Source organism: Alternaria ventricosa (genome assembly GCF_023758065.1).
Source record: "Alternaria ventricosa strain BMP 2768 chromosome Unknown scaffold_9, whole genome shotgun sequence".
NCBI classification, from domain to species: domain Eukaryota; kingdom Fungi; phylum Ascomycota; class Dothideomycetes; order Pleosporales; family Pleosporaceae; genus Alternaria; species Alternaria ventricosa.
In genome coordinates, this window is record NW_026055689.1 from 863,198 (window position 1) to 884,810 (window position 21,613).

At 52.9% G+C, this 21,613-nt stretch overlaps 11 protein-coding genes across 11 annotated transcripts; 6 read left to right on the forward strand and 5 right to left on the reverse strand.

Annotated features, from left to right (window-relative positions):
* Positions 1–199: 199 nt before the first annotated feature.
* Positions 200–1,942, reverse strand: J4E93_005957 (uncharacterized protein; the record flags this gene model as incomplete). The annotated part of the gene is made up of 1 exon (XM_049343875.1): positions 200–1,942. One exon carries the CDS (start codon positions 1,940–1,942, stop codon positions 200–202), a length of 1,743 nt encoding a protein of 580 aa, XP_049199108.1.
* Positions 1,943–2,270: 328 nt separating this feature from the next.
* Positions 2,271–3,266, forward strand: J4E93_005958 (uncharacterized protein; the record flags this gene model as incomplete). The annotated part of the gene is made up of 5 exons (XM_049343876.1): positions 2,271–2,277; positions 2,341–2,403; positions 2,469–2,563; positions 2,616–2,828; positions 2,880–3,266. The coding sequence occupies 5 exons, from the start codon at positions 2,271–2,273 to the stop codon at positions 3,264–3,266; spliced, it is 765 nt and encodes a 254-aa protein (XP_049199109.1).
* Positions 3,267–4,419: 1,153 nt separating this feature from the next.
* J4E93_005959 (uncharacterized protein) lies at positions 4,420–5,263 on the forward strand (the record flags this gene model as incomplete). Its single annotated transcript, XM_049343877.1, has 4 exons — positions 4,420–4,432; positions 4,527–4,758; positions 4,838–5,003; positions 5,135–5,263. 4 exons carry the CDS (start codon positions 4,420–4,422, stop codon positions 5,261–5,263), a joined length of 540 nt encoding a protein of 179 aa, XP_049199110.1.
* A 1,882-nt stretch (positions 5,264–7,145) lies between these two features.
* Positions 7,146–7,500, forward strand: J4E93_005960 (uncharacterized protein; the record flags this gene model as incomplete). Its single annotated transcript, XM_049343878.1, is given in 2 exon segments — positions 7,146–7,154; positions 7,174–7,500. 2 exon segments carry the CDS (start codon positions 7,146–7,148, stop codon positions 7,498–7,500), a joined length of 336 nt encoding a protein of 111 aa, XP_049199111.1.
* Positions 7,501–8,054: 554 nt separating this feature from the next.
* Positions 8,055–8,717, forward strand: J4E93_005961 (uncharacterized protein; the record flags this gene model as incomplete). Its single annotated transcript, XM_049343879.1, is given in 4 exon segments — positions 8,055–8,060; positions 8,120–8,125; positions 8,277–8,283; positions 8,299–8,717. The coding sequence occupies 4 exon segments, from the start codon at positions 8,055–8,057 to the stop codon at positions 8,715–8,717; spliced, it is 438 nt and encodes a 145-aa protein (XP_049199112.1).
* A 647-nt stretch (positions 8,718–9,364) lies between these two features.
* On the forward strand, positions 9,365–11,087 carry J4E93_005962 (uncharacterized protein; the record flags this gene model as incomplete). The annotated part of the gene is made up of 3 exons (XM_049343880.1): positions 9,365–9,600; positions 9,799–10,911; positions 11,030–11,087. The coding sequence occupies 3 exons, from the start codon at positions 9,365–9,367 to the stop codon at positions 11,085–11,087; spliced, it is 1,407 nt and encodes a 468-aa protein (XP_049199113.1).
* Positions 11,088–11,109: 22 nt separating this feature from the next.
* J4E93_005963 (uncharacterized protein) lies at positions 11,110–12,409 on the reverse strand (the record flags this gene model as incomplete). Its single annotated transcript, XM_049343881.1, has 2 exons — positions 11,110–12,075; positions 12,128–12,409. The coding sequence occupies 2 exons, from the start codon at positions 12,407–12,409 to the stop codon at positions 11,110–11,112; spliced, it is 1,248 nt and encodes a 415-aa protein (XP_049199114.1).
* A 1,327-nt stretch (positions 12,410–13,736) lies between these two features.
* On the reverse strand, positions 13,737–14,372 carry J4E93_005964 (uncharacterized protein; the record flags this gene model as incomplete). The annotated part of the gene is made up of 1 exon (XM_049343882.1): positions 13,737–14,372. One exon carries the CDS (start codon positions 14,370–14,372, stop codon positions 13,737–13,739), a length of 636 nt encoding a protein of 211 aa, XP_049199115.1.
* A 2,014-nt stretch (positions 14,373–16,386) lies between these two features.
* On the reverse strand, positions 16,387–17,215 carry J4E93_005965 (uncharacterized protein; the record flags this gene model as incomplete). The annotated part of the gene is made up of 2 exons (XM_049343883.1): positions 16,387–17,096; positions 17,146–17,215. The coding sequence occupies 2 exons, from the start codon at positions 17,213–17,215 to the stop codon at positions 16,387–16,389; spliced, it is 780 nt and encodes a 259-aa protein (XP_049199116.1).
* Positions 17,216–18,318: 1,103 nt separating this feature from the next.
* Positions 18,319–19,325, forward strand: J4E93_005966 (uncharacterized protein; the record flags this gene model as incomplete). Its single annotated transcript, XM_049343884.1, has 4 exons — positions 18,319–18,433; positions 18,486–18,755; positions 18,806–18,889; positions 18,946–19,325. 4 exons carry the CDS (start codon positions 18,319–18,321, stop codon positions 19,323–19,325), a joined length of 849 nt encoding a protein of 282 aa, XP_049199117.1.
* A 377-nt stretch (positions 19,326–19,702) lies between these two features.
* On the reverse strand, positions 19,703–21,286 carry J4E93_005967 (uncharacterized protein; the record flags this gene model as incomplete). The annotated part of the gene is made up of 1 exon (XM_049343885.1): positions 19,703–21,286. One exon carries the CDS (start codon positions 21,284–21,286, stop codon positions 19,703–19,705), a length of 1,584 nt encoding a protein of 527 aa, XP_049199118.1.
* Between the last annotated feature and the right edge of the window lie 327 nt (positions 21,287–21,613).

The following is a 21,613-nucleotide window of genomic DNA, read 5'->3' on the forward strand; positions in this document are numbered from 1 at the left end:
TATTTTGTTTTGCCGAGTACTACTAGTATTGACTTTCCACAAAAATGCTTCCTTGCGACCGTTTTGATATGTACAGTTGTGGCAGTAAAGGAAGCTTTTTCAGACCTGCAGGTATCCACTGCAAAGACGAGAAGAACAGGACTAGTAATGCCTTGTAAACTCCATCCATTGCTCCTATTTCCGACTCCTAATCGCCATTCTAATCGCTATCGCTATCACTGTCGCTATCGCTGCCGCTGTCACTGTCGCTGCTTCCTGATTCGCTGCTCGAGCTGCTGGCGCTCTTCGCAGAAGTCGCATTGTCAGATCCTGAGTCTGAGTCGCTGCTGTCACCTGAGTCGGAGTCTGAACTGTCCGAGTCGCTGCTGTCTGAACTGCTCTCATCGCTCGATACTTCTGTCCTGCGCTTCCGCTTGCGTGCAACCGGCTTCGCTGGCTCCACATGCTCCATCAACGGGTTGATGCTCGATCTTGGAGTCACTGCTGGTAGTACGGGCTCAGCGCGACCCAAAGCATTCAGGAGCGCCTCAGCTCGTCGCCTTTGCAGACGTCGAATGAACCCAGCACTGTACTCGTGTTCACCAAGGTCTGTGATGTCGCCTTCTGTCTTTCTCCTCTTCCGCTCCTTGAGGATGCGCTCCTGTTCTGCGTCCTCCCGCGCGACCTTCTTGGCTTCCGCGTCATTCATCTGGGCGTCTTGCTCGTCGATGTCTTTCACTGTTGCCCTGCAACGTTCGCGCAGACGTGCGATCACACCAGCTCCTTGGAGACCAGCGATGTATTCAACTAGGGCCTCGGAATGCTCGTTAGGGATGCGAAAGATGTTTAGGGCGTTATCAACAACGTCGTTTTGTTTCGCCTTGTTGAACTTCCAGTTGTCGCGATCGTAGTGGTACTGCCTGAGATAGGCAATGTACACCGAAGGATCCTTCTTCTTTCCCTTTGGCGCAGCTGCAGATGCAGGTGTAGATTTAGCCTCGGCAGGCTTCGACGTAGGATTCGGTGCTGCTTGTGGTGTCGGCTTCGGCTGCGGTTTCGACTTCTCTTCCGGTTCAGCGTCTGGGGTCTTGGAACTGGTGGCGTCTTTGGGTTCTGCTTCTGTCGCTGGTTTCTTGTCTAGTTGTCCGTTCCTCCTCGCCGCCTTCTGCTCCTCAGCAATGATTGAATGGAGTACGAAGTTGGAGACTTCTGGTGGCTGGGAGACGGGTCCAGTTCCCTTCTGTTCGGCAACCCAGGCTTTGAAATAATCCTGGCCCGTATTCCCGTCGGACCGTTTGGTATCGGGGGTGAATGCGACTGATTTTCTCCGGTCTGTCAATGGGGGTGAGTCAGAGGGCTCCTTGCGGCTAGATTTCTTGGGGAGCCTTTGTGGTGTTGTGGCGGCGGCTGGGTTGGCGTGGTCCAACTCAGTGGAGGCAAGTAAAGTTGGACGCGCTGTCGCGTACGCTGGCTCGTGAGTAGGGTGAGTGGAGCCTTGCTTGGGACGCGCCTTGGGCTGAGAACCACCCTCTTTTTCTTCTCTCCGGGGTTTGGCTGGCTTCTCTTTCTTCTTTCGATAATTCGGATCTCCTCCTTTGAAGGGCTTGTTTGTTGCTGGAGTCTGTTCCGTGGGAGCTTCTGGCTCGACATCAAAAGTCACGACTGGAAATTCGTGACTAGTAGCTCCGTTGACGTCGCTTTCCGTGGTCTCAACCCGACTCTTCTTGGCATCCTGTTGATGATCCTCAGCTGCCTCATGTTGGTGTTTCCGTTTGCCAAGCTTTGAGGATTTGCCATTTACGGCACCCTTCTGGGATGGCAAAGATTGCGCACGATCGTCTGTAGTTGTTGGTGTTTTTTGTTCAGGTACGGCGTGTCCGGACTCGGCTTCTACTTCGTGCCTCAGTTTGATCCCTAGCCGTCTCCAAGCCGGGATGTAGCCCGGTTCAAACACGTTAGCCATGATCAGATGCGGAATATGGATATCTAGATGATGGAGTTAAATCGCATCGCGCATGACCGAATCAGCTGGAGTAGAGCGTCCTGTCAGGAGGGAAAGGCCGAATGAGAGGTCGCAGGCAGAGAATTTCGGGGCTGATCTAGGAAGGCACAGACCAAGTGACGGCGATCCCAGAGCTCCAGGCCACAAGCAACGCGTGTAGTGACAGCCAACGCCGACAACCTCGCCTTCAACCCCCCGACCGCGCCCACCGAGCTTACGCAAATCTCCGGAACCCGTTGCTGCAGCTGAAGCCGCCAATTACAAATACACAGATCCACCACCGCCCATCATGTCTGGTGCGTCGAAGCTATAACCTGGTGTTTGCCGCATACATGCTAACAAGTACCCTCGTCATGCAGGAAGCGCAGGCTACGACAGACACATTACCATCTTCTCGGACCAAGGTCGTCTATACCAAGTCGGTACGCATCCCAGCAATGACAGACCCCGCGACTTCTGGAGGAGCCACGACTAACACGATCCCCAGAGTATGCATTCAAGGCGATTACGGCAGCAAACATCACATCATTGGGCGTGCGGGGCAAGGACTGCGCAGTAGTCATCTCGCAGAAGAAGGTGCCTGTACGTATGGCAAGCACGACGGGCCGCACGAGGTACTGACGTATATGCACAGGACAAGCTGATCGACCCCTCCTCCGTATCCCACATCTTCCGCCTGTCGCCCTCGGTCGGCTGTGTCATGACCGGATCCATCGCCGATGCGAGAGCCTCCGTGAGCAGAGCGCGGGGCGAGGCTGCCGAGTTCCGCTACAAGTACGGCTACGAGATGCCCTGCGACGTACTGGCAAAGAGGATAGCCAACATCAGCCAGGTCTACACACAGCGTGTAAGTGGCAATGCGTGAAGAAGGCGCGACTGGATGCTAAGCAACGTGCAGGCTTATATGCGACCGCTCGGTGTGGCCACGACCCTCATCTCCCTCGACTCTGAATTCGGCCCCCAACTCTACAAGTGCGATCCAGCTGGCTACTACGTAGGCTACAAGGCAACAGCCTCCGGACCCAAGACGCAAGAGGCGCTCAACTTCCTCGAGAAGAAGCTGAAGAACAAGGAGCACGCCGAGGGCAACTGGGAGGAGGTTGTCGAGCTGGCCATCACCGCCTTGAGCACCGTCCTGTCGGTCGACTTCAAGAAGAACGAATTGGAGATTGGCATCGTAGGAGGACCCAAGACCAACGGCCAGGAGGGCACAGACTCCGCCTTCAGGGCGCTCACCGAAGAGGAAATCGATGAACGACTGCAGTCAATCGCAGACAAGGACTAAGGAAGGAGCAATGGCCGTGGAGCTGGAACGGCATGTGGGTCGCTGAGGTATGACTGAGACGAACCATGACGATAACAACAGATAGCATGATACGACCTCTCAGACGTCAAAAGTGCTCCAGCAGCACCATGAATGAAGACGTTAGACTGTACTCTCCTGCATAAGCGCAACTGTGACGAAAGCGGCCGGTCCTGGGACAAGAAACATGTGGTGAGTTCAGCCATGACTCCACTTGGTGTCGCCCATGACACCAGATTCCCATACTACCTCAGCTGCAACGGTCTGCAACAACTCGCGAACTGCCCCATCGACGTCATGCGACTGGCTCCTAGTCGTCGGAGTGCCCAGCACAGCTGTCGCGTGGCTGACCGTGGCTGACCGTGGCTTTCGCGAGCGTTGTTCGACTTTGCACGCAGGTTCAACCCTACGCCGGCACGCACTTCCAGGTTCATACTCAGCGGACAACCACGCGAAGACCGCACCACTAATTATAAGCATCGTCCAATCAAAGTGGATGCTGCGGCTGAGATACACAGCTTGGCCTTGATGCCTTACCCGATGCAGCCTACCAGGGCTGGCTCGCTAAACTACTTTGCTCGATGTGGCGCTTTTAGGGCTGCTGAACAGGTCCAGCACAACGCTGCTCATTCCAGCTGGAGAGCAAACGTAGCGGAGCATCGAAAAATAGCCATGGTTAGATGCAGACGCACGGTTCCTGCATGTTTGGCTATCCCGTTGTAGTGGAGACTGGTACTGACGGTGATGCTACTATGCCGATTCTCACACCTCCTCACAAGCCTCGAGCTGCCGAATGCAAGGTCCTGAGTGGTCCATCGAGCCAGGGCCCTAGTACAGCTGGGAGCTACTCACGGTCCCAAAGTGGGACGTCCTTATGGTAGCGGCGGGAGCAGCCCTGCAGGTATGGCTGTTCCTACACTACGCTATCGAGAGCCTTGCTCATGGACACTACCACTACCATCATCATCGTGAATACATGTCTCCTACATGCTATTTAACACTCGCCACGCCGCCTCAATTGACTGTCTTCACACCAGCAAGCCTAGTTCTCTTCTACCATCCAAGACTTACTTCCTATTAGCCAGTTCATCAATCTGTCGCCAGTCGATCTTCATTTCAAAACACCTAAGCCACCATGTCTGACGGTCGTAAGGCTCTCCCTACTCCAGCGAAATCTTTTCATCCTTCCCACATCCTCATTTCATACGGCTCTCCAAACCGCATAGGCTAACATAAACATAGTCAACGATGCCCGTGCTATGCGCATTGCGGAGATCATGACCGACTTTCGTAACCTACAACATTACCTTGTCCAATTACGCGCCACACCCACAGCGGAGGAGTATTACCTTGAGGGTTACTCTCTACTTCGACAGTGCACCAGCGAGGCACAAGCTATCCTGCAGACACCCTTCTCTGGCAGTGCCAGCACGGGTTCAGGGGATCCAGAGGCAGAGAAGCAGCAACTGAGAAAGTAGGTCACTTCCTCCTGCGTGCGTCGATCATGAGGGACTGTAGGTTTTAGCACGGAAGAAGGGTCTGACAAGTTGCAGCATTATTACAGACGCCGCTGTGCGACGCTTCCAATGCCAACGCGCTTACTTACGAGCCCACGCTGGCCTGCGGTGGATGAACAGCCGTAATAGTATCCTGCGTGGCCAGAGGCCCAATGCGAGCCATTTGGGCCTACTCCAGCAGGCCGATGCCACGATGAGAAATGTACGTAGCATGCGACACACCCCTATTTCACTTTGAGACTGGAGGAGAGGGATTCAAATGCGACAAGAAGCACCAGGCTAGAGACATTGCATGCTAGCTCACTAAGATCTAAACTGACTATTGGACTACAGGAACTCCTCGCAATCAGCGATGCCTATGTCGAAAATACGCTGCGCGCCGCAGACGCCTCGCAGGGGAAGTGGCTGAATGAAGACCCTTCGCTGGCACAGATCCAACAAATACTCATGTCTCGACGATAAGCATTCACGATACCAACAACACTGCCCAGAACTCTACATTAGACTGGGGCTATCACGAACGGTTTACGAAGACGCCCATATCTACATCATATCGCAGCGGATCCAACCCTCTTCTCTTCATCGTTTCCCCGCACACGTCTCCTTCGGCAAGCCTCTAGTGCCAGGACATTCCTATACACCCTCATCCCATATTCACGCTTTTCGAATACTATAATTCTAGTGCTGGTCACACTGTTTGGAAAGCACACACACTTTGTTTCTTTGGGGTAGCCCTGGACGATAACCTACTTTAGCGTTGGCGTTGGCGTCTTGAATCATTTTGGTGCGTGGGACATGTTCCGCTCCTTTGGAAGGCATAAGCGACGGGTCGGCAGATATGCATGCGAAGTGATGGCAAAGCATGGCAAAAGCATAGGAATATTCGGGTAAAGTTGATCGAAAGACAGTTGTTAGGGCGTTTCCTCCATTCTTCTTCTCGCTTTTTTTGTCAATTTCGGCTTTTAGGCTGTACTCCCATGTCCTAGTTCCTTCTTGAGTTGTTTCCTTTCTTTCGTCTTGTTTTCTTCTTTTCATGTCAATAACTATAGTCACTATTGGTACTTCAAGCACGTCAACATCATCTCTCTCATGAACACGAAAACGCACACAAGCCTGTTAGTAACCAACTCCTCGTCAAGAACGAATGTGGAACCTGGAGCGACATGGATACCTTGAACCAACTGTCTTTAGCGTTGTGCACTAGCTCTCAGCTTGACAGGCACATGGCCACATTGAACTCGCACCGTCGAATCCCACACTGCGGAGCCGACCGATTATGCACGTGGATGCAATGCAACAGGGCTTTTACCAAACGGTTGTTCGTAAGGCAGACGTCTTAGCGTGGCTCCAATCCTATGGACGTCATACACTAGGCAGGGCTGAGTGAGGAGTAACAAACGCTCTAAAAGTAGCATGGGCATGTGCCAGTGTGCTGCCTCATGAATCACAATGCAACGCAACTTTCCCAAAGCACGACCCCATAGCGCAAAATGAGCAACTGGAAACTTTCCATCGATCGCACAACGCGGCCATCATCACACAACATCGGGCGCAATCTGCATCGCCCAGCATCAAATCCACCATTCCCCGTTCCATGCATTCGGCATCGCCTTGATAGACCAGGTTTACATCCCAGGGCAGCTCGCTTACGCCATGTTCCCGCGCACTTGGCCTGATTGCGGCCTAGGGGATCGTCGGAGTTCCCGAAGTTGGCGGGCTTAGCGTGCGAAGCCACGCTTCGGTACCAGTACCGGACGAATATCATGTGCGATGAGTGTCGTGGGATCGATGCACGATGCCTAGTTGCAGATGGCTACAGGGCGGGGTGCAGTGCAAAAGGTGTTGACGGGAGGTAGGGCGAGGTTCTGGCGCGGTCGCAGAAGGTGGTGTGGAATGCTGAGTGCGATGGGTCGCGATTGGGTAGGCTTGGGGGTTTGCATTTGATGATGACGCGTCATTTTTATCTTACTGCTTCGTCGTGATGCGCTCAGCAGTTAGAGCGGTTATCGTGGGCTTCCGCCTGGCCTTTTCATGAGTTGCGTAGGCGACAAAGGTATAGCCTGGGGCATACACGAAGAAGAGAATGCGTCGTCGATTCAGAATAGGGCCCTGTTTCTGCTTCACGCTGGTTGTTGAAGTCGTGCTTTGTCACGTGAAACAACTGTGACAGCTTCGAGGTAGCTCATGGTCAGCACGAAAGTCTGATACAATAACAGCATGGCCACAAGATGTGTAGATGCCGGACACCACAGACACTGCAGATGCGATCAGGGACGTCTCCAACGGCGAGGAGTTGGAAGGTGACGGCGATTTCAATGAAGTATGTATATCCGTTACAAACAAAATGAATACCGTTGACATTGTGCGAATAGCAATACATCTCCGACGACATCAAGCCCACCGAAGACCCCGCTCCTGTTGTAGATCATGGCGATGACAAGACGGAGAAAGATCCGTCCACGGACGAAGACGATACAAGTGACGGCATCGACGAGACCGAAGAGGAGGAGAGCTCCGACGACGACGCGGCCTCCAAAGGCAAGCCCGCTTCGAAGAAACCCTCAACCGCAAAGCCCAATTCCAAGCCCAAGACCGCTCAAGACAAGAAGGCGGCTAAGAAGGAGGCTACCCCCGAGACCACCGCCAAGGCCAAGCCCGCTCAAGACGAGAAGGCGGCTAAGAAGGCAGCTGATGCTTAGAAGGAGAGGACCGCGGCAGCTAAGAAAAAGATTCACGAACGAGACATCCTCTCTTCCTCCGCAGCCAACCAAGGAAACACCCAAAACCATCGAGCAGGATAACTAGAACCCGGCATTCAATTCTGAGTTGTCGGATTTCGCATACCGACTAAACTACCAATTCCCGAAACTCACTGAACGACAGCTTAAGGATATCATGGACCAGCTGCAAGCCCAGAAGGTTGAGGACGTCGCCGCCATACTCGTGTGGGTAGCCAATATCTCACGACGCGGCTCTAGCTACGACGAGATCATCAAAACCAAACAATATCCGATGGTGGGAGCTTGGAAAGACGCCGACTTCGATGTAAAGCAGTAATAAATGAGCCGCGAAGACTACGACCGAGAGACTAAACCTGCATGTGGGATTCTAGCGGTGCGTGGTATCGACATTAGGGTCAAAAGGACTCCGTGACGGCTTGAGAATGAGTGCGCGAGGAAGACATGTCTTCCCCCACTAACTGAAAACGACGACTGGGCCACCTGAGAAGGCTACATATTTCTCAAACAAAGCTATGCAGGTTCAGACGCGCTGTAAGTATTCTTCCTGCCTCTCCACCTCTTTAAGAATACTCTATAGATTACGGTATGTATACTCCAAGAGCCTGTATCGAGATCACGTCAGAACATCTTTTGTGTCATGGCCCTCTCGCGACCCGCAAATTCCATACAAAAAGCTGAACCCCGTGAAGCCGCGCGACATAATTTACCCTGAGATTCCAGTCTCAATGAGACAGACCCTGGGTAAGATGACTCTAGGGCCGCTCCTGAATCCTTCAAAGTTCGGCTGTGATGGCAAAGCCATCAACACCATTCACTGTTTCACCGCCATTCTCGACCAGACAAACCACTGCACCAACGCGGACTGTGAGGGGTCGCATGTACCTCCCATCAGGCAAGTGTTCGAGTTCATCCTCTGCCTCCAAGCAGAGCATCACTACGAGAATGGCGACGTCGATGACAAGAATCGCACGTTCCTTTACAACGTCCTAAAAGCCTACTTCCTGAAGCATTTTCGCCACAAGACGTTGCCGGTCATCATCGACCTCGGCGCGGCAAGCAGCTCAACACTTACCCGCGAGATCTACAGTACCGCTTCCGTGCGAAGTGTACCGTTCCGAGCAACATGTTTCAAGGAACCATTATCAAGGACATGCTGGCGGAACCCGAGTGACTGAAGCAGATTGAGAATAAGCTGCCACCGCAACCCGGCCTTGCCCCCATGCGTCGCTGGCAGTCAACCCACCGACTACGTCGACAACTGCCCGGACCTTTGGCGCATCAAGTCAAGCGCATCCGTATCGACTACAGCGAAGCATGGGCAGCATGTATTCAGCACTCTTACTAATGCTTGGAGTATTCGTGCATCTGTTAATCCTTTGAGGTTACCCAGTTTGATCGCCGGAAGCAGTCAATCCAAGCTTCCACAACCGCCCTCTACATTATCAACAACTCTGAAGGATACATAGGGCCCGGCCAAGGTCACAAGCAGTCATCATCACAGACTGGAGAAGATACAGGCTGGAATCGCATGCGGGTGTCGCCACATAACCTGCCCGGGGAGTATTCAGTGTTGGTTAACGCTGAATATGCTCAAGGTAATGCGCATCTATTACCCTGCGAAGCTTTCCTGGTAGCGTACCCAAGGAGCCGTCGTATCTGGCGGATTGGTTCCAAGGTGCCCCGTCGCCCTGCCCAAGGTATTATCGCTCTTGTACGCGAACTTGCGCGCATTTCTACTACAAACAAACCTTGAACTCCTAGTGTCGCTTCAATTCTACATCGGAACGGCGCAACCACTCAAGCTCACTGCACACCCATCGCCATGCTTCCGCCAGACTTTAAGCGGCGGAACCCGCTCAGGGTGCGACCTTTCCAAGACTTCGATGACGCCGCCCGACCACCCTCTAATGCCCGAAACAGACTCCTGGACATGGTCCATGAGACTGGAGGGTCTAACCCAACGTGGAGGAGAAAGAAGGTTGAGGAATACATCGCCCCTCAAGAAGATGACGAACAGAAGCCTTCGAAGAGGAAGCGAAAAAACAAGAACAAGAAGACGTAGGAGGCAAAGGACGTTAGTCCCGCACTTCTGGAAAGTCAGTATGACTTGCTGTGGAGTCTGACATAGGAAGGGATCCGGGTTGAATCAGATGATCACACAACGGAGTCGGGGTCGGATTTTGCAACACCATCGGAGCTTACCAATGCGAAAGAGCCCATCGTTCTCGACCCACATCAACGCCATGCTATCCATAGGGCCCTCGAGAGATTGCAGGCAGGCCATCATGGAACCATTGTGGCATACGGCATGGGTATCGGCAAGACGCTGGTAGCCGTAGGATTGTACGCCGTCTTGAAGCGAGATTTCGCCATGCATGGGCTTGATTGGCCTTTGCTTGACAAGACAACTTTGGACGAAGGGCATGATGCGCATGAGTTCGACCCCAGGATGAGCATACAGGGAGGATTCCTGATCGTTGTTCCAGTCGATCTCATTCCCCAATGGGAGAACGAGCTCCAGGTGCACTTGGAAAACCCTCCAAGTGTCATTGTATACCATGGACACCAGTCGTGGCACCACTCCACTGCGCATACTGCAGACGAGCTTGCCGCAGTCGATGTGGTAATAACATCCTATGAGATGTTACGGTCAGATTACGAAGATGCCATGGCCGCTGCAGCGTCGCACGAAGACTTCTTCAAGACACCGGTTCTCGCACGTTTCCCCACCATGGTCGTATACTGGAGGGGCCAAATCTTGGACGAGGCACATAAGATTGCAAACGACAAGACTGGTATCAACAAGGCTGTGAATCGCCTTCGAGCGTTGCTGCGCCTGCCACTCACGGGGACGCCGTGCCTCAATGACCACACGGATATCCAGTCCCAGCTGTCGCTGATCAAGCTCGCGCCCTGCGACGATCCGAATTTTTTCGCTTCTCATTTCCTGTTACATTCCGCGGCCAACCCGTTCGTATACCGCACGTTGACGGGCGAACTCAACGGCGTGATCTCTCTAGTACTTAAGTCAAGCTCTCTCCAGCTAGATCGTGGAGACGATTTTGATGGCGAGACGCCTGCTTCCGAGATCGATGTGGAAACCATTCGACATGATCACGAATTGGACAGCTGGGAGCGACGCGCGCGTGAGGACGTTAAACAACTGTGGCTTGAGACCCCCGAGCCGGGCGAGGGTGGAGCAGCCATCGAGGGCGACGATATTTTCAAGCTCATCGTCTTCGCCAGACTGGCGGCTGTGTACACCGCATGCGCGGAAGCGGGTTGCGGAAAGGATGCGGTTGTCAAGATCGATGTTGGGGAGCTCGAAGATGGTGCGGCTGAAGGCTTGCTCCTAGGCGAGATTTCGAAGTTGCTCTCTCGCGGCGTAGACCCATGCGGCAATGACGTCATAGCTAGCGGACCTTGCGACGCGCTCTTTTTTGATCATCTATTCTCTCCAATTCTACCTAAGTATCTTACAGCTCAGATCTCGTTCAAAGCAGCCGCTTTTCAACAACCTCGGTTACACTCCCATGCTCCATTAATATTTGTAGTCGGTCGCTGTGGTCAGCTTGACTTGCCGACAGCTCTTATCCTACCGCCCCAAAACCACAGGACTGCACACGCTGGTAATCCCAAGCCAATCGGGACGAAACCTAATGTACTGTTGCCCCAGCCGTATCCCAGACTTCTGTACATGTCGGGTGCAAAAATCGGGAAGACGAATGCGAGACCATACGAAACCGAGCGGATAGCTGCACCTGAGGAAGCTGCAAATTGGCCGAATTCCTCGATCTGATATGCGATGCTTGCTTGGTTCACGATAAAGCTACCCAGCGTGAAGATGACAACACCTAAATCGACCATCACCCAGTGGAGCGTGCGCTCGGCAGACCATCCATACCAGAAGAGACCGGCTGGCATAATGATCATTCCAGGAACCATGTAGGGGATGCGGAACTCAGGAACGCCTTGTTCACCAGCCTGTTTAGCTTGTTTTCGATACGACCAGTCCATGATGCGGCCGCCCAGATGACCACATAGGGTCGAGCCTATTGCAACCGAGAGATAATGCAAGCTGCCGACGAGTTCAGATTGACCGTATTTGTCGATCCACAGCGACGCATAAGTAGCGAGCATGAGTGTATAGACGGCGAAAGACAGGGTCGCGGTCAGTGAGATGAGCCAGGTGATAGGTCTTGTGATAAAGATGCGAATTGGACGCAGGAGGTTCTGCGCAATGCGAGCACGCTCAGCTTTGGTGGTTAGGACGTTACCACCCTCGGCTAAGGCTTTGCGACGGAGCAATACTGGTGTGTATGATTCGCGGATCAAGAAGAACCCGACGATCAGAACGACGGCGTTGAAAGCGCTCATGATCCAAAAGACCCACGACCAATGGATGGAATGGGTAACAAGACCACCGATGATTGGTCCGAGAGCAGGGCCAAGGAAGGGAAGTAGGGTCACCATGGCCAGGGATTTGCCGCGTTCGTTCTCACCATACATATCTGCCATGACCGGCCCGTTGAGCTGCGAAGAATTAGTCATGGTAATGTCAGCGTTATTCAGTCTCATCACTTACCGTTACGCCCACACTCGCACCAGCTCCGGTCATAAACCTCCCAACGATCATCAAGCCAGTGTTCCTTCCCACAGGACACAGTGTATTCCAGGCCACGTACCAAGCGTTACATATCAGCCAGATTGGCTTCCTCCCCCATATCTCGCTGGCACTTGCGATCAAGAACGGCGCGATGCCCATGCCGAGGAAGTATACCGACATGGTTATTTGGGCGGTAGAAGCGCTGATGGCGAGATCGGAAGCGATGGCAGGAAGCGACGGTGCAATCATGCTTGCAGACATTATGGGTATCAGCTGGCCGAAAGAGAATATAATTCCCATGGTAATCTTGCGTGAAGCTTGCCAGTTGTAAGGATCGGAGGTGTCTGTGGGTGACGCCCATGTTGACTAATTTGTTAGCAAGAATTGATAAAAGTAGGACATTAACATACTCCGTACTCATTCTTCAAACGCACCAGGCGGTTGTTAGTACTGTCAGTGGTCCAAGACGTTATCTCCGGGTCTTCCCCGTCACGGGCTCCATGCTCGGTTTTGAGTATGCCCGGTGCCGGACCACCAACAATCCCATCCACAGCTTTCTCCGGGTCTTTAGAATGGAACATATTAATAAATACCGTCAGCTAGAATTGCATATATCCAATAAACCGTGACGCGCTTTGCGTACAGTATATACAATGTTCGCTCGGAGTTCGGACCTAGACTCTTATCAGATCGGGATCAGCTCAGGCCCTCCATCCCGATTGTTGCCTAGCAGGATCTGATAAAGTGTCAGTCCTCCATGTCGCCGTTGATGCTCTGACCTTCCTATTGCAGTTGGAATAAGGCTGGCAGTAATGTCAATATGTGTATACTAGTGCCCGACTCTTATCGACGATGCCTGCCACTCTTTACCACTACCTTCCCGACCAGTTGGCCGGGAATGCCGTCGCATTCGAAGCCCAGTTAACGGACTCAGATTCGGATACATCTGTTGACGACGTCTTCGGCCTCAAACTTGTCTCTTCCTCAAGACCTTGGCAGCGCTCTACGTATCCTCCAGGGTCGATCTGATGCCGAATGTGGATGTGGGAAGCTTTGATTGTCTGCTTCTGGCTTACTGGTTTGTGATACGGCGGTCTGATGGGCAGCATTCTGTACAAAGGAGAAGAACATGGTTGGGAATGTCTTAACAGATTCCTTCACTCTGGAGCCTACATCATCGTAAAAAGAGACAAATGTAAAGTTTGGGTGCAAAAAAGTCTCCCGGGTTCACTCGAGGCCTGCTTACAGCTGAATGGTCTTTCTACATCCTACGAGATGAAGTGACGGCAGCTTTACAGGGTAATCGCGGCAAGTAACCAGGCTATGAGCTACAACATGAGGATACGAGATCATTTAGGATACGGAGATCTCTAAATTTCAGTTAAAGAAGGCGCAGTGCAGTTTCTAATGTTGTGACAACGGTAATAGTTCTACCACAGTCGCCTATACGACAGACATTCGATAAAAGATCAATAACACCAGGACTCATCAACTCGTCGAAGATCTCCTTTCCGTAAAGCAAAAACTCCATGTCGGTGACACTATGTATGTCGCCCTGATTCCTTCTCCAGCATCCTCTCTAACAAAATCATATCCTCTGTATCTCCTGTTGCCAGCTGTGATGAGTCTGACCCTCCGGGAACATACTACTGACCACCTTCCCCGTCTTCATATCGTAATGTGATCCCGGTGGCAACTGGTTATGCATGCCACCTGGGCTTGTACTGCCGCCTCCACTTCCTTCGTTCTGTCTCGGATCGAGGAACTGTCCATGGCCACTTACACCAGATCCTGGCCGTTGTGGCTGAGAACTGGATCGCTCGCGCCATCGCTGACTTTGCTCGTCTTCCCGGGTGAAACGTTCGTATGGACTGGGCATGCGGACGTCAGGCTGGAATGTAGCGGCGCGCGGCGGGGCGAAAGATGGTGGTTCCCATTGACTTCTTCCCGTGGCTTTCTCTATGTAGTACCAGCGTTGGCTCCTTGTGTCGTACTCTTGTATCCAACCCTGCGGCACTGAAGGTACACCGCCTGGTGGAGCAGGGCTGCCGGGGTAGCCACCTTGAGATTGCGGCCGGCCTTGCTTTTGCCCGTGGAGGGCCGGCATTGGGTGATATCCATTTGCACGCGGCGGCGATCTGGTTCCGCGTCTCTGTTGCTCGAACTTGTGGATCTGTTTGGTGATGTAGTTGTCTGCGCGCTGTATGTAGGTCTCGAATGACATGGTGGCGTTCGTCTCGTAGATCAGGATAGCGCTAGGCCCGTACCGCAACAACGTTAGACTAAAGGAGTAGTAGACGATGGTAATTGTGGTGCGTTTCACACAGCCACAACGGGGGCTTCACGCTATATATGCTCTGCCCAATCCCTTCCCCACGGCGTGCGTAAGCCACTCCTAGCCACATGTCATCAGCAGCTCTACATCACAATGCAGGACTAGCCGCACCAGCACACTGCAGAAGTCTCATCAAAATGGCGCCGCAATTTTGGAGCTTAGCATGGCTTCTATGGCGCAGGCCGCCGTATGATTGGCCAAAGCAGGGGCGGTGCGGAAAGCGCGGAAGTGTGGCTCGCGCGAGGTGGCTTTTGCGCGTCGCTAATTTGCCGATTTCCGTGGCGCATGCGACATCGAGGGATGCGACACCGAGTTTGCGTAGCACCGAAAGCTACCCGAAACCACAATTTGACGCATACGAGATCATGCGCGCAGTGCCCCCGAACCATGAAGGAGAAGCGATGAGTGTTGGTGTGCTAGAAGTCCATGTCACCATCGTCACCGTGTCCCGAGACCACACACCAAAAGGAATTTGAGAAAAAGCTTACCATTTGATGTTAGTGCTCAGTCATCCCTGGTACCAGTGCTGTAGGGTGAGCCTTCCGTTCAGAACCATATCCACAATTGGGTATCCGGACACAGGCTCCAGGTGAAGGCCAAACTCTCAGATGATGCGAAAAAGCCCCTGTTGACAGCCAATTCCCAGACCGGTTAGTCGCCCCAAATCCAGTTGTTCAGTTCGGCGGCATTGCAAATCGTGCGCACCCTCGTGGGGGCGGTGATCACCTGCAAGGTGGAGCGTTATGTCTTGTGTGAATGCGGGTCCGATAGAGGCAGAGGGATCGATAGGACGCCCGTGTGATCACTGCAGTACAAGGATCTGGTTCTTCTCGTTGGAAGATGAGATATTCGAGCGGTGTACCCAGGCAATATCTCGAGATAGTCAAGCTTGTCATTGTGCTCCTCGAAGATGATCTCTGATCCACACGCACAACGGACGACACTCCTGACGTAGCCGAGTATGATTCTAGGTCAGACTGCAGTATTCCTGGGCAACATACATCTCCTCTTCGTATCGACATAATCAGTGGAACATTTTCGAAAATTGTACGCGCGCCCGGCGTCAGCGTCTGCGATAGCGCACCCATCACCATGGGTGAACGGTCTGATGATAGACTTATTGGGCATTTCCAGAGTACAAACACTGGAGGAATGACCAGCTCCACGAAAGGAAAGGCTGGCAACAGGTGACGGCTCGGTGGAACCTGCGGAGAATAGCCCGCTCGCGCGCTCGGATCGACGGCTGATAACTGCGGTATGCTTGCGATAGGCTCGTAGCAACCAAAGAACGTCAATATCGCGTATGCGCCTTGTTCAGTAGCTTCCAGTACATACCTAGTTGTGCCAATGTGAAATGACTGCTTTTGTGAGTTCTTTCGGGGGTTGCGTTTCGAGGTGTCCCTTGTTACTGTGCTGCAGATCGCCAGCATGCTTGCCACGTGGGATTCACCCGCTGTAGATCTAGAGACATCTGCATGGTGTTGCGGTTAAGTATGATAAGTATCGTATTGACCCCAAGCCTTCTTTTGTGGAAAGCATGATACCTAGGTATTGTACCGAGAAACGCGAGCGCACTACCCTAGAGAAACCAGTCGCCGCTGGAGCCCACCAGGCTCTTAGCTAAGTGTAACATAAAGAGGCATACCCGGAGAGCAAACGTGAGCGCTGGCGTTTGTCGATGAATTTCCTTGTTGCTTGGGTTCCTGGCAGCTCATCGCGCATCGGGAGCGGCAGCTCCAGCTGAATGACGCCACGGTCACTTGCTATTGTCATCCGATCCCGGAACGCTGCACGTTCACGGGTACCTGCAGTCAACTCAAGTATCGGTATTCAACTTCACATTAATACAACCATAACTTCTGACACCGAGACGAATTTCTGGCACAATCGCATATCGTCGTCTTTACTTCGAACTCTTGATAAAGTCGCCGCGCAGCCACTTCGGCGCACCTTTCCTCACGAAGATCATGTCGTTCTCCGTGTCCAATCCGAGTGCACTGAACCACTCCAATGCATCCTCTGGTACGTGCGGTAGCCTTGTCACTGATATTTTACACTGCTTGACCCAAGGCACTGTGCTTTTGGGATTCAGTACCAGCCTCATGCCGAATACGCTTGGTTCCTTCAGCTCCACGCTCTTGAAGACGCCCTCCACTGCGGCTTTCCACTCCGCCTCATAACCAACAAATAATTCGTTGAAGACCGCGCCTCCCTTGCCCACGAACTCGTACTCGAGACCAGGCGCTTGGAAAAGGCTCAGTAGCAGGGGACGGATTTCGATGGGTGTATCGTATTTGCCACGGCGTTCGACATCAGTACGTATGGTGAGCCAGGCGCTGATGGTGTTGCGATCGACGGCAAAATTGCCAGACGACGGGTAGATGGCATCCAGGTAGTCTTGCGCATCGCGGATGTGCACCGATACGGCACGGTCCCTCAAGTACAGTTCGCGGAACTCGCGACGCGTTTGTCGTGACGCCTGAGTCAAGCTGTAGTAAGCGCGCGCAGCCCAGAACCCTTCACTTGTTGTTGTGACACTGCGCCGGCTAACGTGCTGCTCAACAAGGCGCTGCTTGTCGTTCGCGGCAAGCGCGTATATCCTGTTGCGCACCTCTACGCGTCTGTGAGCTGAGAACAAGTTGTGCCGAGGTTGGTATGGTACCTTGCGGGAGGTCGCTAAAGCCCCGGCCCGCAGACCTGCCAGCATTCACAGTGGATGGGTTCGAAGACATTGTGACGCTCATTGCAATGTTGCTATAAGCTTTTGCGCAAAACAAAAGCTTTCTTGGGAGTTCTGGGGGGTTAGAAGAGGTTGTGGATAGAAGCGCATTCAGGAAGGTGAAGGGCTGGGTGTCAGCGTGCTAGCCGCATTAGGCAGGACGTAATCGTCGGCCGCTAGAGGATACGTAATTTGATTGTCGACCGAGCGACAAACGACGCATTCTCTCACACGTCGCCTTTATTCACTTCTTATTGACTAGCAGGTCGTCCTCATAACGTAAAAGTTGGGTCGAAACAGTTTGCCTTGACCCAACGGTCTACGGGCCCGGGGTGCCTTACCACATTCGCCTCCTCATCTTATTCGACTAGCTATCAACATCAACGACTGACCTGATGCCGATACACACTACGGAGAGGATGCAACAGTTTTTGTGAAGAAAGCATTGTCTATCGCATTGCTGGACTGCGAGATCTTGCGCGACCAGTTTGATGATGCATCCCACCGTGACCGTTCACACCAAGTCGCGGACTGGGGGAAATCATGAAGTCAAAGTGCCAACATCAGAAAACCATCTTGGTACGCACTCTCTATTAAACCAGCTGGTTCTCTGGGTCTCTACAGGATATCGACACCGTGCTAGATACTAGCATCGAGATGATACATGTCTATCGGGGAAGCAAGGGTCGCTGTCGAAAGCGGAGCGCACAAGCCGATACCATCAACGAGGCCTCTAATTGTACTCAAGGTTAGTCCAGGAAAAGACCAAAGGTCTGGGATACGTAGCGATATAACTGTAGCGCTCGTAGGGCTACTAGAAGCTGAAGCAGTGATTTAAGCAGTCACAGTAAAGCTGCTTTTGAAGAGGGCTTGTCTTGTCTGAGGAATCGTAGTTGCGCGTAGGCAACTTTCGCCCTTACCACCAGAAAGCTCTGATTCTTTCACTACGATCCTGAACCGTTGACCAGGCTCCGATTGGCTTATAGTCACCTTCACCTATACATATAACTAAACAGAATTGCTCCTTCCACTCTCTTTACTCCATTCCCGATACCTAATTCAACCAATCCCAATTTCTGGTCGAGTTTATACCAACAGCAAATCCCTCCGCCCAGCATGAAACTATTCAGTACATTGGCCCTATTCGTGGTCGCTGGTCTCGCACTTCTCACTGCCGCTGTTCCCACTGTCTTCGATAGCATGACCGACGTCTCGCCTGTTGAATACACGGGTATGGCGCGACTCTACACGGTCTCCTGGCATCTACTTACTGACATCGATAGATGTGACTACCGCCACATGTTGCGATTGGAGCCCACTCAAAGTCCACCACGGCTTTGCCACTGTGGAAGTCTGGGTTGGCCGTCCAGCCATCAACTCAGGTTTTCTCATAGGCGAGGAATGGAAAGTTGCAATTGACCATGTAACGAAATCTCTTTGTGCAGAGCGCGATGGAGAGTGCGTCGAGGGCGGCGCCTTCAACACACCCCGCTATTGCATAAATGTCGAAGAAGTCACTAAGTTGAAACCGTTTCCTGTTGAATGGAAGTGGAGTAAGTAATGTCATCCGCATTGGGTACGCATGCACTCATCTCAGTTCTAGCCCAGTTGTGCTTTGAAGCGAGAGGGAAGTGGGAGAACCCACATATCCACCAGCTTCTCGTCGATTCAGTTGCTATGGTCATGGGTAAGTGCTTGTTTATCGAGCATTATGCAAAATCACTAACTTTCCCTTTTTTGCAGTGGGGTTCACAGATGACGCTTACAGCAATCCCAACTGCTACGAATTCCCCGGCAGGATGATGTGCAACATCCCAAATGCAGTCCATGTCCGCCTCCCCCCTATTGGCGGCCAGAAGAACTCAAGGGTCAACTGGATGGACATCAAGATGACAGACGGTGGTGCTGTTCAGCACGAATTTCATTGTTGTGAGACGCGCAACAAGGTCGATGCGAGGCTCGACACGCTACAAGACCGGATGAAAGAAGTCTTTCCTGTGGGTTATGAGAAATTCAGGTTGGTGAATTGCATGGTTAACAGCTGGATGACCTGCGAACAATGTTACGAGAAGTTCAACGTCGAGAACTGCAAGAAGTGTGGCAAGAAGTGCATAAAGCTATAAGCGCTTTGGGTACACGTCGAGATTTCGCACGCCAACTTCAAGAATGCGACATAGCAAAGGAATACCTCAGCGGCTAAGCTTCTAATTTGGAAAGCTTCATGGGTAGATAGCAGAGAGCGTTTGGCTCTTTCGTATCTTGTCATTACCGTAGAATCTGAGCACTAAACGCATCCACTAGCAGCGGTTACGCATTCTCGACGCCACAATGTAGAGTGCTCAGTTGTCGCAACTCGTGTTTTTGAAAGTCCGACTTTTGGGCGCTATGTTGTATGTACTGTTATGCGTTCCTCTTTGCAAGCCGTTTTGTACAGCAGAAGCATGTGATCTCTTGTGACCTCCGTAGCACGCTCGTATACACTCCCGTTAGACGCAGCCGTCTAGGCTGGTCGAGAAGGTACTCCCAACAACGCCATCACATTCCCCCCTGCGTTATGCTCCTTGATCATCCTTGAGATGACTTGCATCAGGTATGGGCGTCCCTCACCCGGCAAGCTCGCCTTGAACTGTTCAATCCACCGACCTGCGCGCTCCTTGTTCTGTGCAGCTTCTTCTGACGGGTTATCCGGGGTACATAGCACGACCCGCAGACACTGCCAGACCTGTAGTAGGTGGCGATTGATGTTCGCGCGGAGCTGGACGGACAGTTGCGGCGGTGTAGGGTTCGGAATGGAATCTTGAGGATACGACGTCGGATAGCCTTGGGGTGCGGGTGGCTGAGGTGGCTGAGGTGGCTGAGGTGGCGACATCTGCTGTTGAGGAGTGTGAGGAATAGTGTAGTATGGGTCCGGGGGCGACGGGGAGGATTGCACGGGTGTGATGCCCGGTTGAAGCGGGGGCTGAGCGTATACCTGGTGAGCTTGAGGCTGGAACTGAGGCTGTTGAGTCTGATGTACTTGTCCCATCCGCGCTTGGGAGCCCTCCTGAGTTTTAGTCTGCTGCGCCCTTTGCTGCTGCTGCAACTCCATCGCAGCCTGCATGCTGGCCATTGACTGGTTGACAATCGTGGTGGCATTTTGGATGTTCGCGAAAGCTCTCGCTCGCAGATCATTATCTTGAGAGTCGCGCACGACAGCCCCGTTTTCGTGGAGGAGTTTGGCGATCTCCATGCGCTTGTCGGGGTGGAGGATGTTGTAGCGCGGATCGTGCAGTATATCGACTGGCCGGAGAAGAGGGACCTGCTTGCTGGGGTTTGCCAAGTTGTTCAAAGCTGGGCTGGGAGTAGAGGTCTCAGGCAGACCGGTGGCACTATATGACTGTTGTTGGGGCAGCATAGTTGGCGGGGGTAGCATCGGCGCTGGTGAGGTGAAAGGCGAGAGCATGGTTGGCTGCTGACGTGAGTTCGTCCGCGCCAGGTTGTCATCGACATCAGTCGTAGATGATGAGCGCAAGAAGGACGGCTTTTTTTGCTGAACAACAGGCTGTTGATAGACCGGAGCATTCCTCATCTGCGTTTGTTGCCGGGTCATTCGCACTGGCTGCTGCTGCTGCGACGGGCTAAAGCGAAATGCTGATCCAGGCTGGGGTCGGCGCTGCGACGCGTTCGACATGCTACGTTGCGCAATTTCCTTCTCGTGAACAGTGCGGACGCCCTGCGGTGGTAACAACGGATAGAGGGGACTGCCCGTCTGCGGGCGTACATCCAATCCGGGAGTAGTACTGCCGCTGCGTGTGCCACTCATATTGGTATTAGCGAAACCATAGTTTCCGGTTTGCAACTCTCTCATAGCTGCAGGCTCAAGCGTCTCCAGTCGTTCGGCGGTCTTGTAAGACCAAGATCGTGAAGGCATGCTGTTAGTGTACCGGACCGGCGGGGGCGGACTCATGTAATATATCGCAGGGTGTAGACCAGGCTCCTGCGTCACGACCAGGCGCTCGTCGGGTCCGTAGATGAAGTCGGTGTAGGCAGGGAAGATGTCGCAGTCGCGCTGAAGGTCTTCCCAGTCCTGGTCGTGGAAAGGCATTTCTGTGATTGTCGGGTACCAATCGATACCAATGGCAGAGTGAGATAATGACGTGTTCCAGTGGTATTTCAGCGGTGGTGTTGATAAGTCCTGTGCGCTCGGTAGCGCCTAATGGAAGGCGCGCGGTCGCCAAGGAAGGTGCGGTGGAGGAGCGGGATGGTGAAGCTGACTTCCGTACTGGGTTCATTTGCAATAAAATCTTCAGAGTAGTGTAATAGCCGGCTATTCTCACAGGATATTGCTAGTAGCTGAGCGACTCTCTTTGTGTGACGTTGGGCTTCACGGTTCGGACAATCTCGCTTCGTCCGCAGTTGTCTCTGAATGAGC